General features: G+C 35.1%; 1 protein-coding gene across 1 annotated transcript in view; it reads left to right on the plus strand.

The window, feature by feature from the left end:
- glra1 (glycine receptor, alpha 1) overlaps positions 1–17,668 on the plus strand; it is a 249,441-nt gene that overhangs the window by 157,994 nt on the left and 73,779 nt on the right. Inside the window, 1 exon segment of the mRNA XM_062039934.1 lies at positions 8,203–8,426. Coding sequence (XP_061895918.1) covers positions 8,203–8,426 — 224 coding nt within the window.

The following is a 17,668-nucleotide window of genomic DNA, read 5'->3' on the forward strand; positions in this document are numbered from 1 at the left end:
GCGTCTAACAATCTTTGTGAATGTTTTCATTTGGCTTTCATGTTCACACTTTGCACTATTTTTTTTTACAACATATTCCTTCATTTTTCAGAGCTTATTTTTAAGTGTTCAATGAGATTTTAACATTTCCTTTCTGCCTTTATAGCTGAACGATTATAATCACAGGATGTTACATTTCAAAATAAAATATATTTTTCTCCTGCTCCTTATTTTCCACGTCATAAAAAAAATAATAATTATCGATATCGATCGATGTGATAATAATATCTAAATAATTACTGCATAACCAAAATTCCTTTCCATAGTTCAATAAGAATAACAGGGCAAATTAATGTTACACAGCCGTTATTTCCTCGCACTAAACCTGCAGAAAATAGTTCTTCTCAGGTTTCTCTATGTTTACATTTTCACACTTTGCACTAATTTATTACACTTTATGAAGCATTTCTTACATATTACTTATTTTTAAGAGATTATTGTTAACTGTTCAATGGGATTTTAACATTTTTTTGATATTGTTGCCTTGATAGCTGAGGGATCATAATCACAGGAAGTTACATTTCAAAATAAGATGTATTTTTCCCCTGCTCCTTATTTTCCACGTCATAAAAAATATCAATAATTATCGATATTGATCGATATGATAATAATATCTAAATAATTACTGCATAACCAAAATTCCCTTCCATAATTCAATAAGTATAACAGGGCAAATTAATGTTACACAGCCGTTATTTCCTAGCACTAAACCTGCAGAAAATAGTTCTTCTCAGGTTTCTCTATGTTTACATTTTCACACTTTGCACTAATTTATTACACTTTATGAAGCATTTCTTACATATTAATTATTTTTAAGAGATTATTGTTAACTGTTCAATGTGATTTTAACATTTTGTTGATATTGTTGACTTGATAGCTGAGGGATCATAATCACAGGAAGTTACATTTCAAAATAAGATATATTTTTCCCCTGCTCCTTATTTTCCACGTCATAAAAATATCATTAATTATCGATATCGATCGATATAAAAATAATAATATCTAAATAATTACTGCATAACAAAAATTCCTTTCCATAGTTCACTAAGAATAACAGGGCAAATTAATGTTACACAGCCGTTATTTCCTCGCACTAAACCTGCAGAAAATAGTTCTTCTCAGGTTACTCTATGTTTACATTTTCACACTTTGCACTAATTTATTACACTTTATGAAGCATTTCTTACATATTACTTATTTTTAAGAGATTATTGTTAACTGTTCAATGGGATTTTAAATTTTTTTTGATATTGTTGCCTTGATAGCTGAGGGATCATAATCACAGGAAGTTACATTTTCAAAATAAAATAAATTTTTCTCCTGCTCCTTATTTTCCATGTCATAAAAAATATCAATAATTATCGATATCGATCGATATGATAATAATATCTAAATAATTACTGCATAACAAAAATTACTTTCCATAGTTCAATAAGAATAACAGGGCAAATTAATGTTACACAGCCGTTATTTCCTCGCACTAAACCTGCAGAAAATAGTTCTTCTCAGGTTTCTCTATGTTTACATTTTCACACTTTGCACTAATTTATTACACTTTATGAAGCATTTCTTACATATTACTTATTTTTAATCTTTATTATATATTAATAAAGATATATTAATATATATATCTTTATTAAGATATATATATTCCAGGCGTGTTAGTAAAAAAGAAAGTTGATTATCTTCTTGTTTTTTAATTTTTTTATATAATAATATAATATATAGTATTATATTATTATATACATTATAATATTGGTTATTGTTATTGTTCAATGTTATTTTAACATTTTTTTTTATATTGTTGCCTTGATTGTTGAGGGATCATAATCACAGGAAGTTACATTTTCAAATAAAATATATTTTTCTCCTGCTCCTTATTTTCCGCAGGTTTTAAAATGATCAACAGTTTTCAATATCGATCGATGTAAAACACGTATATGTCAGTACGGTTTTCAGGCATTTTGCCCAGCCCTAATTGGTAGCAACAAAGTCGTAGTGAGAGTCAATAAATCAAATAATGGAACGATAAATAAAAATGAACGTTAGTAAATTTGCGTCTTTGTTTCTCTTGCTTATAAACAGGGTGCAAGAGGGTTCACTCTGTGCATCGACTATTCAACAGCAGAAGTAAATGAAGGGAGTGAATCGCCTTGCCGGTCGTTCACAATCTTTGTGTCTGTGGGTGGAGGCAGGACGATGCACTCGCTAGGCAGAAGCATCGCAGAGTAAGAAAAGTGAGGACTAACCAAAATGTCCTCTGTGGAAAAAAATAATCATAAGTTTGTTGCGTTTGTAAGGATTACTTATTAATTATTATGATGATGATCACTAAGAGTGTACCTAACGATTCCATTGATTCTCCATTCAAACCGATTCTTGCAATGTATTGTCAGGTATGATCATTATAATCAAACTTTTTCCCACCTGGTTAGAACAGCTCCTTCTGGTTGCATAAAGATGGCCTAAAACATGTTTTTTGAAATTATTTTATTTTTAATCGAGTTTTTGAAAATGATGAATTGATTAAAACTCAGGATGATTAAAAATCACGATTATGATACAATTATAATCATTTCCATCCATTTTCTACTGCTTGTCCGGAGGTGCTGGAGCCTATCCCAGCTGCATTGGGGCGGACAAGGAATAATAATGATAAAAAGTTGGAGAAAATGTCAAAGGATTTATGGCCCCAGGCCTGTCTGTCATTGTGCTGAGCAGCCAGGACAGGACCTTCTGAGCCTTGGTGCCCTTATATCATGTTACCTAACTTTTATCATGTGACTTATGACCTATATTATCTAGAGGTGCCTGCACTACACTGGGGGGCGCTTCTCCTTGCCTCCGTCGCCAAGTGTTTGGTCATGTGACCTTCAGTCGCTTGTCTTTAAGGACTTTGTGGAAAGTTCCTTCAGATAACATCTCTAGTCCCTAAAGAACAGGTGTTGACATGTCCATATTGCTAAGCCACGCCCACTCAAAGTTGTGTGCGTGAAGTCGCGCGAGTTCAAAGTTCGCGCTCGGCCAAACGCCGCATGACGTGCCGCCTGTGTCACCACGGCAACAGGCGCGCTGCTAGCTGTGGCGACATTTAAAGGAGCAATCAGCCGCAGCCTGTCGGAGTCACATGACGTCAAGCTCTTTGACCTTTACCTCTTTTATGAAGCAGACCACCATATTGCATGAAGTTGGAGGCGCTGAGTGGTGTGTTCTACAAGGTGAAGGCGGGTTCTAGTACAATTAAAGTGTGTTCTAGAAGAGTGAAGGTGTGTTTTAGAAGAATGATGGTGTTTTCCAGGTGAATGAAGGTGGGTTCTAGAAGGTGAAGGTGGGTTCTAGAAGAGTGAAGGTGTGTTCTAGAAGGTGAAGGCGGGTTCTAGTACAATTAAAGTGTGTTCTAGAAGAGTGAAGGTGTGTACTAGAAGAATGATGGTGTTTTCCAGGTGAATGAAGGTGGGTTCTAGAAGGTGAAGGTGGGTTCTAGAAGAGTGAAGGTGTGTTCTAGAAGGTGAAGGCGGGTTCTAGTACAATTAAAGTGTGTTCTAGAAGAGTGAAGGTGTGTTTTAGAAGAACGATGGTGTTTTCCAGGTGAATGAAGGTGGGTTCTAGAAGGTGAAGGCGTGTTCTAGTACAATTAAAGTGTGTTCTAGAAGAGTGAAGGGGTGTTCTAGAAGGTGAAGGCGTGTTCTAGTACAATTAAAGTGTGTTCTAGAAGAGTGAAGGTGTGTTCTAGAAGGTGAAGGCATGTTCTAGTACAATTAAAGTGTGTTCTAGAAGAGTGAAGGTGTGTTTTAGAAGAATGATGGTGTTTTCCAGGTGAATGAAGGTGGGTTCTAGAAGGTGTAGGCGTGTTCTAGTACAATTAAAGTGTGTTCTAGAAGAGTGAAGGTGTGTTTTAAAAGGTGAAGGCGTGTTCTAGTACAATTAAAGTGTGTTCTAGAAGAGTGAAGGTGTGTTCTAGAAGGTGAAGGCGTGTTCTAGTACAATTAAAGTGTGTTCTAGAAGAGTGAAGGTGTGTTTTAGAAGAACGATGGCGTTTTCCAGGTGAATGAAGGTGGGTTCTAGAGGTGTAGGCGTGTTCTAGTACAATTAAAGTGTGTTCTAGAAGAGTGAAGGTGTGTTCTAGAAGGTGAAGGCGTGTTCTAGTACAATTAAAGTGTGTTCTAGAAGAGTGAAGGTGTGTTCTAGAAGGTGAAGGCATGTTCTAGTACAATTAAAGTGTGTTCTAGAAGAGTGAAGGTGTGTTTTAGAAGAATGATGGTGTTTTCCAGGTGAATGAAGGTGGGTTCTAGAAGGTGTAGGCGTGTTCTAGTACAATTAAAGTGTGTTCTAGAAGAGTGAAGGTGTGTTTTAGAAGGTGAAGGCGTGTTCTAGTACAATTAAAGTGTGTTCTAGAAGAGTGAAGGTGTGTTCTAGAAGGTGAAGGCGTGTTCTAGTACAATTAAAGTGTGTTCTAGAAGAGTGAAGGTGTGTTTTAGAAGAATGATGGCGTTTTCCAGGTGAATGAAGGTGGGTTCTAGAAGGTGTAGGCGTGTTCTAGTACAATTAAAGTGTGTTCTAGAAGAGTGAAGGTGTGTTCTAGAAGGTGAAGGCGGGTTCTAGTACAATTAAAGTGTGTTCTAGAAGAGTGAAGGTGTGTTTTAGAAGAACGATGGTGTTTTCCAGGTGAATGAAGGTGGGTTCTAAAAGGTGAAGGCGTGTTCTAGTACAATTAAAGTGTGTTCTAGAAGAGTGAAGGTGTGTACTAGAAGAATGATGGTGTTTTCCAGGTGAATGAAGGTGGGTTCTAGAAGGTGAAGGCGTGTTCTAGTACAATTAAAGTGTGTACTAGAAGAGTGAAGGTGTGTTTTAGAAGAATGATGGTGTTTTCCAGGTGAATGAAGGTGGGTTCTAGAAGGTGAATGTGGGTTCTAGAAGAGTGAAGGTGTGTTCTAGCAGGTGAAGGTTGGTTCTAGTAGAATTAAAGTGTGTTCTAGAAGAGTGAGGGTGTGTTCTAGAAGAATGATGGTGTTTTCCAGATGAATGAAGGTGGGTTCTAGAAGGTGAAGGTGGGTAGAAGAGTGAAAGTGTGTTCTAGAAAGTGAAGGTGTGTTCTAGTAGAATTAAAGTGTGTTCCAGAAGAATGAAGGTGTGTTCTAGAAGAATGATGGTGTTTTCCAGATGAATGAAGGTGGGTTCTAGAAGGTGGGTTCTACAAGAGTGAAAGTGTGTTCTAGTAGGTGAAGGTCGGTTCTAGTAGAATGATGGTGTTTTCCAGATGAATGAAGGTGGGTTCTAGAAGGTGAAGGTGGTTTCTAGAAGAGTGAAAGTGTGTTCTAGTAGATGAAAGTCGGTTCTAGTAGAATTAAAGTGTGTTCTAGAAGGTGAAGGTGTGTTCTAGTAGAATTAAAGTGTGTTCTAGAAGAGTGATTGTGTGTTTTAGAAGAATGATGGTGTTTTCCAGATGAATGAAGGTGGGTTCTAGAAGGTGAAGGTGGGTTCTAGAAGAGTGAAGGTGTGTTCTAGTAGGTGAAGGTCGGTTCTAGTAGAATTAAAGTGTGTTCTAGAAGAGTGAAGGTGTGTTCTAGAAGAATGATGGTGTTTTCCAGATGAATGACGGTGTGTTCTAGAAGAGTGAAGGTGTGTTCTAGAATAATGAAGGTGGGTTCTAAAAGGTGAAGGTGGGTTCTAGAAGAATGAAGGTGTTTTCCAGGTGAATGAAAGTGTGTTCTAGAAGAGTGAAGGTGTGTTCTAGAAGGTGAAGGTGGGTTCTAAAAGGTGATGGTGTGTTCTTGAATAATTAAGGTGTGTTCTAGTAAGAGTGAAGGTGTGTACTAGAATAATGAAGGTGTTTTCCAGATGAATGAAAATGGGTTCTAGAAGAGTGAAGGTGTGTTTTATAAGGTGAAGGTGGATTCTAAAAGGTGAAGGTGTGTTCTAGTAGAATTAAAGTGTGTTCTAGAAGAGTGAAGGTGTGGTCTAAAAGGTGAAGGTGGGTTCTAAAAGGTGATGGTGTGTCGTAGAAGAATTAAGGTGTGTCCTAGAAGAGTGAAGGTGTGTTCTAGAAGAATGAAAGTGTTTTCTAGATGAATGAAGGTGTGTTCCAGAAGAGCGAAGGTGTGTACTAGAAGAGTGACAGTGTTTTCTAGAAGATTGATGGTGTGTTGTAGAAGAGTGAAGGTGTGTTCTAGAAGAGTGACAGTGTTTTCTAGAAGATTGAAGGTGTGTTCCAGAAGAGTGAAGGTGTGTTCCAGAAGAGTGACAGTGTTTTCTAGAAGAGTGAAGGTGTGTTGTAGAAGAGTGAAGGTGTGTTCTAGAAGAGTGACAGTGTTTTCTAGAAGATTGAAGGTGTCTTCTAGAAGAGTGACAATGTTTTCTAAAAGAGTGAAGTTGTGTTCCAGAAGTGTGACAGTGTTTACTAGAAGAGTGAAGTAGTGTTGTAGAAGAGTGACAGTGGTTTCTAGAAGAGTGGAGGTGTGTTCCAGAAGCGTGACAGTGTTTACTAGAAGAGTGAAGGTGTGTTGTAGAAGAGTGAAGGTGTGTTCCAGAAGAGTGAAGGTGTGTTCCAGAAGAGTGACAGTGTTTTCTAGAAGAGTGAATGTGTGTTGTAGAAGAGTGAAGGTGTGTTCTAGAAGAGTGAAGGTGTGTTGTAGAAGAGTGAAGGTGTGTTCCAGAAGAGTGAAGGTGTGTTGTAGAAGAGTGAAGGTGTGTTCCAGAAGAGTGAAGGTGTGTTCCAGAAGAGTGACAGTGTTTTCTAGAAGAGTGAATGTGTGTTGTAGAAGAGTGAAGGTGTGTTCTAGAAGAGTGACAGTGTTTTCTAGAAGATTGAAGGTGTCTTCTAGAAGAGTGACAGTGTTTTCTAAAAGAGTGAAGTTGTGTTCCAGAAGTGTGACAGTGTTTACTAGAAGAGTGAAGTAGTGTTGTAGAAGAGTGACAGTGGTTTCTAGAAGAGTGGAGGTGTGTTCCAGAAGCGTGACAGTGTTTACTAGAAGACTGAAGTAGTGTTGTAGAAGAGTGACAGTGGTTTCTAGAAGAGTGAAGGTGTGTTCCAGAAGAGTGAAGGTTTGTTCTAGAAGAGTGACAGTGTTTTCTAGAAGAGTGAAGGTGTGTTGTAGAAGACTGAAGGTGTGTGCTAGAAGAGTGAAGGTGTTTTCTAGAAGAGTGAAGGTGTGTTCTAGAAGAGTGAAGGTGTGTTCTAGAAGAGTGACGGTGTGTTCTAGAAGAGTGAAGGTGTGTTCTACAAGAATGACAGTGTTTTCTAGAAGAGTGATGATGTGTTCTAGAAGAGTGAAGGTGTTTTCTAGAAGAGTGAAGGTGTGTTCTAGAAGAGTGACGGTGTGTTCTACATGAGTGAAGGTGTGTTTTAGAAGAGTGAAGGTGTGTTCTAGAAGAGTGACGGTGTGTTCTAGAAGAGTGAAGGTGTGTCCTTGAAGAGTGACGGTGTGTTCTAGAAGAGTGAAGGTGTGTTCTACAAGAATGACAGTGTTTTCTACAAGAATGACAGTGTTTTCTAGAAGAGTGACTATGTGTTCTAGAAGAGTGAAGGTGTTTTCTAGAAGAGTGAAGGTGTGTTCCAGAAGAGTGACGGTGTGTTCCAGAAGAGTGAAGGTGTGTCCTAGAAGAGTGACGGTGTGTACTACAAGAGTGAAGGTGTGTTCTAGGAGAGTGAAGGTGTGTTCTACAAGAATGACAGTGTTTTCTAGAAGAGTGATGATGTGTTCTAAAAGAGTGAAGGTGTTTTCTAGAAGAGTGAAGGTGTGTTCTAAAAAAGTGACGGTGTGTTCTAGAAGAGTGAACGTGTGTTTCAGGAGAGTGAAGGTGTTTGCTAGAAGAGTGACGGTGTGTTCTACAAGAGTGAAGGTGTGTTCTAGGAGAGTGAAGGTGTTTGCTAGAAGAGTGACGGTGTGTTCTACAAGAGTGAAGGTGTGTTCTAGGAGAGTGAAGGTGTTTTCTAGAAGAGTGACGGTGTGTTCTAGAAGAGTGACAGTGGTTTGTAGAAGAGTGAAGGTATGTTCCAGAAGAGTGACGGTGTGTTCTAGAAGAGTGAAGGTGTGTTCTAGGAGAGTGAAGGTGTGTTCTAGGAGAGTGAAGGTGTTTTCTAGAAGTGTGACGGTGTGTTCTAGAAGAGTGACAGTGGTTTGTAGAAGGACGGGTCCAACCCAAGTGTTGTGTGTGTGCTACCAGGACTACAGAGTCAACATCTTCCTGAGGCAGCAGTGGAACGACCCTCGACTGGCCTACAGCGAGTATCCTGACGACTCGCTGGACCTGGACCCGTCCATGTTGGATTCCATCTGGAAGCCCGACTTGTTCTTTGCCAACGAGAAGGGCGCCAACTTCCACGAGATCACCACCGACAACAAGCTGCTTCGAATCTCCAAGAACGGCAACGTGCTCTACAGCATACGGTAACTTTGCACTTTGGAGGGAGGGAGGGGGGGAGGGAGGGGTGTTCCATCACTTTTAGTCACCTTTGACCCCTTGTCGCCCCAACAAACTTTTACTGTTTACCTTCTTTGTAAACTTAGCACACATGTATCATTATTCAACTTACGGAACTTCATGAATTATTGTCACCACTGAAAACATTTGCCACTCCACTTTGACTTCAAGACAGCCGGTTTATAATAAATAGGTTGTTGTTTTTCATAACTACCATTGTTCTCTGTTTGACTCATTTCACTTGCTCAAACCTTTTCTAACATTCCACACTACTAAATGACACAGGTATGATATCGTATTGATATCAGTATGGGACAAGACTCAAGTCTCCAGTATCGGTATTGTATGGGGCGTGAAGAAGTTGTATCAGAACACTTCTAGTTATTTTCTACAAGAACCTTATTCCAAATATTCAATGACACCTTTACTTTTACTTTCACTTTTGCTTTTACTTGTACTTTTACTTTCACTTTAGCTTACTCTTACTTTTATTTTGACTTTTTTTACTTTTACATTTATTTTTACTTTCACTTCTATTTCTATTTTTACTTTTTTTTACTTTTACATTTATTTTTACTTTTACTTTCACTTTTATTTGTACTTTTAATTTGAACTGTTACTTTCACTTTTATTTGTATTTTTAGTTTTAGTTTTATTTGTACTTTTTTTTACTTTTGCTTGTACTTTCACTTTTATTTGTACTTTTATTTTAATTTTAAGTAGTAATTTTTTATTTATACTTTCTCTTGTGCTTTAGCCTAGCTGGGGCTGGACGATTATGGCAAAAATAATAATCCCGATATTTGGATTGATATTGGATTTACGAATAATAATAGGATTATTCATTCACTCAACTTAAAATGTTATTTAAAAAAACAAATGGATATAAATGAGTAACAAATTAAAAAAGAAAAAAAAAGTCAAAACATTTTATTAACAATCGCAATAAGAAAAAAATACAATTACATTTTTCACCTTTTATGCTTATTTTACTACCATAAAGTGTGTTCTTTTCGTGGCATAAATACAATGTGACAAAATATTCAAATAAAATGCTAAATATCTCACATTTATTGGTGCAATACATCTTTGGACAATATTGACCAATACTATAAGGCAAAGTAATGTTATTTTGTAAAAGTATCAATAACTGCTTTAATTAAGTACATTATGTCTACTAAGTATATCAATAGTAAGAATGTTGTGTTCAAGTGTTTACCAAGTAAAATAATAGTGGGAGTGTTGCGTTCAAATGTCTATTAAATACATCAACAGTAAGGATGTTGTGTTCAAGTGTTTACCAAGTAAAATAATAGTGGGAGTGTTGCGTTCGAATGTCTATTAAGTACATCAATAGTAAGGATGGTGTGTTCAAGTGTTTACCAAGTAAAATAATAGTGTTGCATTCAAATGTCTACTAAGTACATTAAAAGTAAGAATGTTGTGTTCAAATGTTTACCAAGTAAAACATAAACGAGAGTGTTGCGTTCAAATGTCTACTAAGTAGATTAATAGTAAGAATGTTGCGTTCAAGTGTTTACCAAGTAAAACATTAACGAGATTGTTGCGTTCAAATGTCTACTAAGTAGATCAATAGTAAGAATGTTGCGTTCAAGTGTTTACCAAGTAAAACATTAACGAGATTGTTGCGTTCAAATGTCTATTAAGTACATCAATAGTAAGAATGTTGTGTTCAAGTGTTTACCAAGTAAAATGATAGTGGGAGTGTTGCATTCAAATGTCTATTAAGTACATCAATAGTAAGGACGGTGTGTTCAAGTGTTTACCAGGTAAAATAATAGTGGGAGTGTTGCATTCAAATGTCTATTAAGTACATCAATAGTAAGGATGTTGTGGTCAAGTGTTTACCAAGTAAAATAATAGTGTTGCATTCAAATGTCTACTAAGTACATTAAAAGTAAGAATGTTGTGTTCAAATGTTTACCAAGTAAAACATAAACGAGAGTGTTGCGTTCAAATGTCTACTAAGTAGATCAATAGTAAGAATGTTGCGTTCAAGTGTTTACCAAGTAAAACATTAACGAGATTGTTGCGTTCAAATGTCTATTAAGTACATCAATAGTAAGAATGTTGTGTTCAAGTGTTTACCAAGTAAAATAATAGTGTTGCATTCAAATGTCTACTAAGTACATTAAAAGTAAGAATGTTGTGTTCAAGTGTTTACCAAGTAAAACATTAACGAGAGTGTTGCGTTCAAATGTCTACTAAGTACATCAATAGTAAGAATGTTGCGTTCAAGTGTTTACCAAGTAAAACATTAACGAGATTGTTGCGTTCAAATGTCTATTAAGTACATCAAGAGTAAGGATGGTGTGTTCAAGTGTTTACCAAGTAAAATAATAGTGGGAGTGTTGCATTCAAATGTCTATTAAGTACATCAATAATAAGGATGGTGTGTTCAAGTGTTTACCAAGTAAAATAATAGTGGGAGTGTTGCATTCAAATGTCTATTAAGTACATCAATAGCAAGGATGGTGTGTTCAAGTGTTTACCAAGTAAAATAATAGTGTTGCATTCAAATGTCTACTAAGTACATTAAAAGTAAGAATGTTGTGTTCAAATGTTTACCAAGTAAAACATAAACGAGAGTGTTGCGTTCAAATGTCTACTAAGTAGATCAATAGTAAGAATGTTGCGTTCAAGTGTTTACCAAGTAAAACATTAACGAGATTGTTGCGTTCAAATGTCTACTAAGTAGATCAATAGTAAGAATGTTGCGTTCAAGTGTTTACCAAGTAAAACATTAACGAGATTGTTGCGTTCAAATGTCTATTAAGTACATCAATAGAAAGAATGTTGTGTTCAAGTGTTTACCAAGTAAAATAATAGTGTTGCATTCAAATGTCTACTAAGTACATTAAAAGTAAGAATGTTGTGTTCAAATGTTTACCAAGTAAAACATAAACGAGAGTGTTGCGTTCAAATGTCTACTAAGTAGATCAATAGTAAGAATGTTGTGTTCAAGTGTTTACCAAGTAAAACATAAACAGGAGTGTTGTGTTCAAATGTCTATTAAGTACATCAATAGAAAGAATGTTGTGTTCAAGTGTTTACCAAGTAAAATAATAGTGGGAGTGTTGCATTCAAATGTCTATTAAGTACATCAATAGAAAGAATGTTGTGTTCAAGTGTTTACCAAGTAAAATAATAGTGGGAGTGTTGCATTCAAATGTCTATTAAGTACATCAATAGCAAGGATGGTGTGTTCAAGTGTTTACCAAGTAAAACATAAACAGGAGTGTTGCGTTCAAATGTTTACTAAGTACATCAATAGTAATGATGGTGTGGTCAAGTGTTTACCAAGTAAAATAATAGTGTTGCATTCAAATGTCTACTAAGTACATTAAATGTAAGAATGTTGTGTTTAAATGTTTACCAAGTAAAACATTAACGAGAGTGTTGCGTTCAAATGTCTACTAAGTAGATCAATAGTAAGAATGTTGCGTTTAAGTGTTTACCAAGTAAAACATTAACGAGAGTTTTGCGTTCAAATGTCTATTAAGTACATCAATAGTAAGAATGTTTTGTTCAAGTGTTTACCAAGTAAAACATAAACAGGAGTGTTGTATTCAAATGTCTATTAAGTACATCAATAGTAAGGATGTTGTGGTCAAGTGTTTACCAAGTAAAATAATAGTGTTGCATTCAAATGTCTATTAAGTACATTAAAAGTAAGAATGTTGTGTTCAAATGTTTACCAAGTAAAACATAAATGAGAGTGTTGCGTTCAAATGTCTACTAAGTAGATCAATAGTAAGAATGTTGCGTTCAAGTGTTTACCAAGTAAAACATTAACGAGATTGTTGCGGTCAAATGTCTATTAAGTACATCAATAGTAAGAATGTTGTGTTCAAGTGTTTACCAAGTAAAACATAAACAGGAGTGTTGCGTTCAAATGTCTATTAAGTACATCAATAGAAAGAATGTTGTGTTCAAGCGTTTACCAAGTAAAATGATAGTGGGAGTGTTGCGTTCAAATGTCTATTAAGTACATCAATAGTAAGGATGGTGTGTTCAAGTGTTTACCAAGTAAAATAATAGTGGGAGTGTTGCATTCAAAAGTCTATTAAGTACATCAATAGTAATGATGGTGTGTTCAAGTGTTTACCAAGTAAAATAATAGTGTTGCATTCAAATGTCTACTAAGTACATTAAAAGTAAGAATGTTGCATTCAAATGTTTACCAAGTAAAACATAAACGAGAGTGTTGCGTTCAAATGTCTACTAAGTAGATTAATAGTAAGAATGTTGCGTTCAAGTGTTTACCAAGTAAAACATTAACGAGATTGTTGCGTTCAAATGTCTACTAAGTAGATCAATAGTAAGAATGTTGCGTTCAAGTGTTTACCAAGTAAAACATTAACGAGATTGTTGCGTTCAAATGTCTATTAAGTACATCAATAGTAAGAATGTTGTGTTCAAGTGTTTACCAAGTAAAATGATAGTGGGAGTGTTGCATTCAAATGTCTATTAAGTACATCAATAGTAAGGACGGTGTGTTCAAGTGTTTACCAGGTAAAATAATAGTGGGAGTGTTGCATTCAAATGTCTATTAAGTACATCAATAGTAAGGATGTTGTGGTCAAGTGTTTACCAAGTAAAATAATAGTGTTGCATTCAAATGTCTACTAAGTACATTAAAAGTAAGAATGTTGTGTTCAAATGTTTACCAAGTAAAACATAAACGAGAGTGTTGCGTTCAAATGTCTACTAAGTAGATCAATAGTAAGAATGTTGCGTTCAAGTGTTTACCAAGTAAAACATTAACGAGATTGTTGCGTTCAAATGTCTATTAAGTACATCAATAGTAAGAATGTTGTGTTCAAGTGTTTACCAAGTAAAATAATAGTGTTGCATTCAAATGTCTACTAAGTACATTAAAAGTAAGAATGTTGTGTTCAAGTGTTTACCAAGTAAAACATTAACGAGAGTGTTGCGTTCAAATGTCTACTAAGTACATCAATAGTAAGAATGTTGCGTTCAAGTGTTTACCAAGTAAAACATTAACGAGATTGTTGCGTTCAAATGTCTATTAAGTACATCAAGAGTAAGGATGGTGTGTTCAAGTGTTTACCAAGTAAAATAATAGTGGGAGTGTTGCATTCAAATGTCTATTAAGTACATCAATAATAAGGATGGTGTGTTCAAGTGTTTACCAAGTAAAATAATAGTGGGAGTGTTGCATTCAAATGTCTATTAAGTACATCAATAGCAAGGATGGTGTGTTCAAGTGTTTACCAAGTAAAATAATAGTGTTGCATTCAAATGTCTACTAAGTACATTAAAAGTAAGAATGTTGTGTTCAAATGTTTACCAAGTAAAACATAAACGAGAGTGTTGCGTTCAAATGTCTACTAAGTAGATCAATAGTAAGAATGTTGCGTTCAAGTGTTTACCAAGTAAAACATTAACGAGATTGTTGCGTTCAAATGTCTACTAAGTAGATCAATAGTAAGAATGTTGCGTTCAAGTGTTTACCAAGTAAAACATTAACGAGATTGTTGCGTTCAAATGTCTATTAAGTACATCAATAGAAAGAATGTTGTGTTCAAGTGTTTACCAAGTAAAATAATAGTGTTGCATTCAAATGTCTACTAAGTACATTAAAAGTAAGAATGTTGTGTTCAAATGTTTACCAAGTAAAACATAAACGAGAGTGTTGCGTTCAAATGTCTACTAAGTAGATCAATAGTAAGAATGTTGTGTTCAAGTGTTTACCAAGTAAAACATAAACAGGAGTGTTGTGTTCAAATGTCTATTAAGTACATCAATAGAAAGAATGTTGTGTTCAAGTGTTTACCAAGTAAAATAATAGTGGGAGTGTTGCATTCAAATGTCTATTAAGTACATCAATAGAAAGAATGTTGTGTTCAAGTGTTTACCAAGTAAAATAATAGTGGGAGTGTTGCGTTCAAATGTCTATTAAGTACATCAATAGAAAGAATGTTGTGTTCAAGTGTTTACCAAGTAAAATAATAGTGGGAGTGTTGCATTCAAATGTCTATTAAGTACATCAATAGCAAGGATGGTGTGTTCAAGTGTTTACCAAGTAAAACATAAACAGGAGTGTTGCGTTCAAATGTCTACTAAGTACATCAATAGTAATGATGGTGTGGTCAAGTGTTTACCAAGTAAAATAATAGTGTTGCATTCAAATGTCTACTAAGTACATTAAATGTAAGAATGTTGTGTTTAAATGTTTACCAAGTAAAACATTAACGAGAGTGTTGCGTTCAAATGTCTACTAAGTAGATCAATAGTAAGAATGTTGCGTTTAAGTGTTTACCAAGTAAAACATTAACGAGAGTTTTGCGTTCAAATGTCTATTAAGTACATCAATAGTAAGAATGTTTTGTTCAAGTGTTTACCAAGTAAAACATAAACAGGAGTGTTGTATTCAAATGTCTATTAAGTACATCAATAGTAAGGATGTTGTGGTCAAGTGTTTACCAAGTAAAATAATAGTGTTGCATTCAAATGTCTATTAAGTACATTAAAAGTAAGAATGTTGTGTTCAAATGTTTACCAAGTAAAACATAAATGAGAGTGTTGCGTTCAAATGTCTACTAAGTAGATCAATAGTAAGAATGTTGCGTTCAAGTGTTTACCAAGTAAAACATTAACGAGATTGTTGCGGTCAAATGTCTATTAAGTACATCAATAGTAAGAATGTTGTGTTCAAGTGTTTACCAAGTAAAACATAAACAGGAGTGTTGCGTTCAAATGTCTATTAAGTACATCAATAGAAAGAATGTTGTGTTCAAGCGTTTACCAAGTAAAATGATAGTGGGAGTGTTGCGTTCAAATGTCTATTAAGTACATCAATAGTAAGGATGGTGTGTTCAAGTGTTTACCAAGTAAAATAATAGTGGGAGTGTTGCATTCAAAAGTCTATTAAGTACATCAATAGTAATGATGGTGTGTTCAAGTGTTTACCAAGTAAAATAATAGTGTTGCATTCAAATGTCTACTAAGTACATTAAAAGTAAGAATGTTGCATTCAAATGTTTACCAAGTAAAACATAAACGAGAGTGTTGCGTTCAAATGTCTACTAAGTAGATCAATAGTAAGAATGTTGCGTTCAAGTGTTTACCAAGTAAAACATTAACGAGATTGTTGCGTTCAAATGTCTATTAAGTACACCAATAGTAGGAATAATGTGTTCAAGTGTTTACCAAGTAAAACATAAACAGGAGTGTTGCGTTCAAATGTCTATTAAGTACATCAATAGTAAGAATGTTTTGTTCAAGTGTTTACCAAGTAAAACATAAACAGGAGTGTTGTATTCAAATGTCTATTAAGTACATCAATAGTAAGGATGTTGTGGTCAAGTGTTTACCAAGTAAAATAATAGTGTTGCATTCAAATGTCTATTAAGTACATTAAAAGTAAGAATGTTGTGTTCAAATGTTTACCAAGTAAAACATAAATGAGAGTGTTCCGTTCAAATGTCTACTAAGTAGATCAATAGTAAGAATGTTGCGTTCAAGTGTTTACCAAGTAAAACATTAACGAGATTGTTGCGGTCAAATGTCTATTAAGTACATCAATAGTAAGAATGTTGTGTTCAAGTGTTTACCAAGTAAAATAATAGTGGGAGTGTTGCGTTCAAATGTCTATTAAGTACATCAATAGTAAGAATGTTGTGTTCAAGTGTTTACCAAGTAAAATAATAGTGGGAGTGTAGCGTTCAAATGTCTATTAAGTACATCAATAGTAAGAATGTTGTGTTCAAGTGTTTACCAAGTAAAATAATAGTGGGAGTGTTGCGTTCAAATGTCTATTAAGTACATCAATAGTAAGGATGGTGTGTTCAAGTGTTTACCAAGTAAAATAATAGTGGGAGTGTTGCGTTCAAATGTCTATTAAGTACACCAATAGTAAGGATGGTGTGTTCAAGTGTTTACCAAGTAAAATAATAGTGGGAGTGTTGCGTTCAAATGTCTATTAAGTACACCAATAGTAAGGATGGTGTGTTCAAGTGTTTACCAAGTAAAATAGTAGTGTTGCATTCAAATGTCTACTAAGTACATTAAAAGTAAGAATGTTGTGTTCAAGTGTTTACCAAGTAAAACATTAACGAGATTGTTGCGTTCAAATGTCTATTAAGTACATCAATAGTAAGGATGGTGTGTTCAAGTGTTTACCAAGTAAAATAATAGTGGGAGTGTTGCGTTCAAATGTCTATTAAGTACACCAATAGTAAGGATGGTGTGTTCAAGTGTTTACCAAGTAAAATAGTAGTGTTGCATTCAAATGTCTACTAAGTACATTAAAAGTAAGAATGTTGTGTTCAAGTGTTTACCAAGTAAAACATTAACGAGATTGTTGCGTTCAAATGTCTATTAAGTACATCAATAGTAAAATTGTTGCGTTCAAGTGTTTACCAAGTAAAACATAAACGAGAGCTGCGATGTTCATGCACGGTTCATTTTATGCACCAGTAAAAAAAACATGGTAACACTTTAGTATGGGGAACATATTCACCATTAATTAGTTGCTTATTAACATGCAAATTAGTAACATATTGGCTCTTAACTAGTCATTATTAAGTACTTATTAATGCCTTATTCGGCATGGCCTTATTATAACCCTAACCCTCTAACCCTGATCCTAACAAATAACTCTAAATTAAGTCTTTGTTACTTAGAATATGTTGCCCATACTAAAGTGTTACCAAAAACATATAACTTTGTCTTGAATTTGAAAGAAAATAAACATAAGTCGCTCCTGAGTATAAGTCGCCAAACTATGAAAAAAACTGCGACTTATAGTCCGAAAAATACGGTAAGCATTCTAAGCTAATCGTCATGTGGGAATAGTTCATGAGTATGCATATATAGTATGTAGTGGATCAAAAATGGGGTATATTGTAACATCAGAAATGGTCCAAATCACAACAGGAGGTTAAATCTGACAGTGAAACTTTAGTTGGTAACTTCCTGTTTATTGGAGTCCGAAGACTTGTTAATGCGTCACACCTGGACTTCCTGCTTCCCTTTCATTGCGTCTCCCAGACATCCAATTCAAGGCTGGAGGAGTTATAGCCGCCTCCTCCACCTCCCTTTTATTGCCTGTGCTCAGAGGCGCCGCTGGTAATCTACAGAAGCTCTTAGTATTCTGTTGGCGAGCCCGCGCCATCATCAGTCTTCACCTTGGAGGAGGGGGAGGAGCCACACGGGCCCT

Source organism: Entelurus aequoreus, linkage group LG28 (assembly GCF_033978785.1).
Source record: "Entelurus aequoreus isolate RoL-2023_Sb linkage group LG28, RoL_Eaeq_v1.1, whole genome shotgun sequence".
Taxonomy (NCBI): Eukaryota; Metazoa; Chordata; class Actinopteri; order Syngnathiformes; family Syngnathidae; genus Entelurus; species Entelurus aequoreus.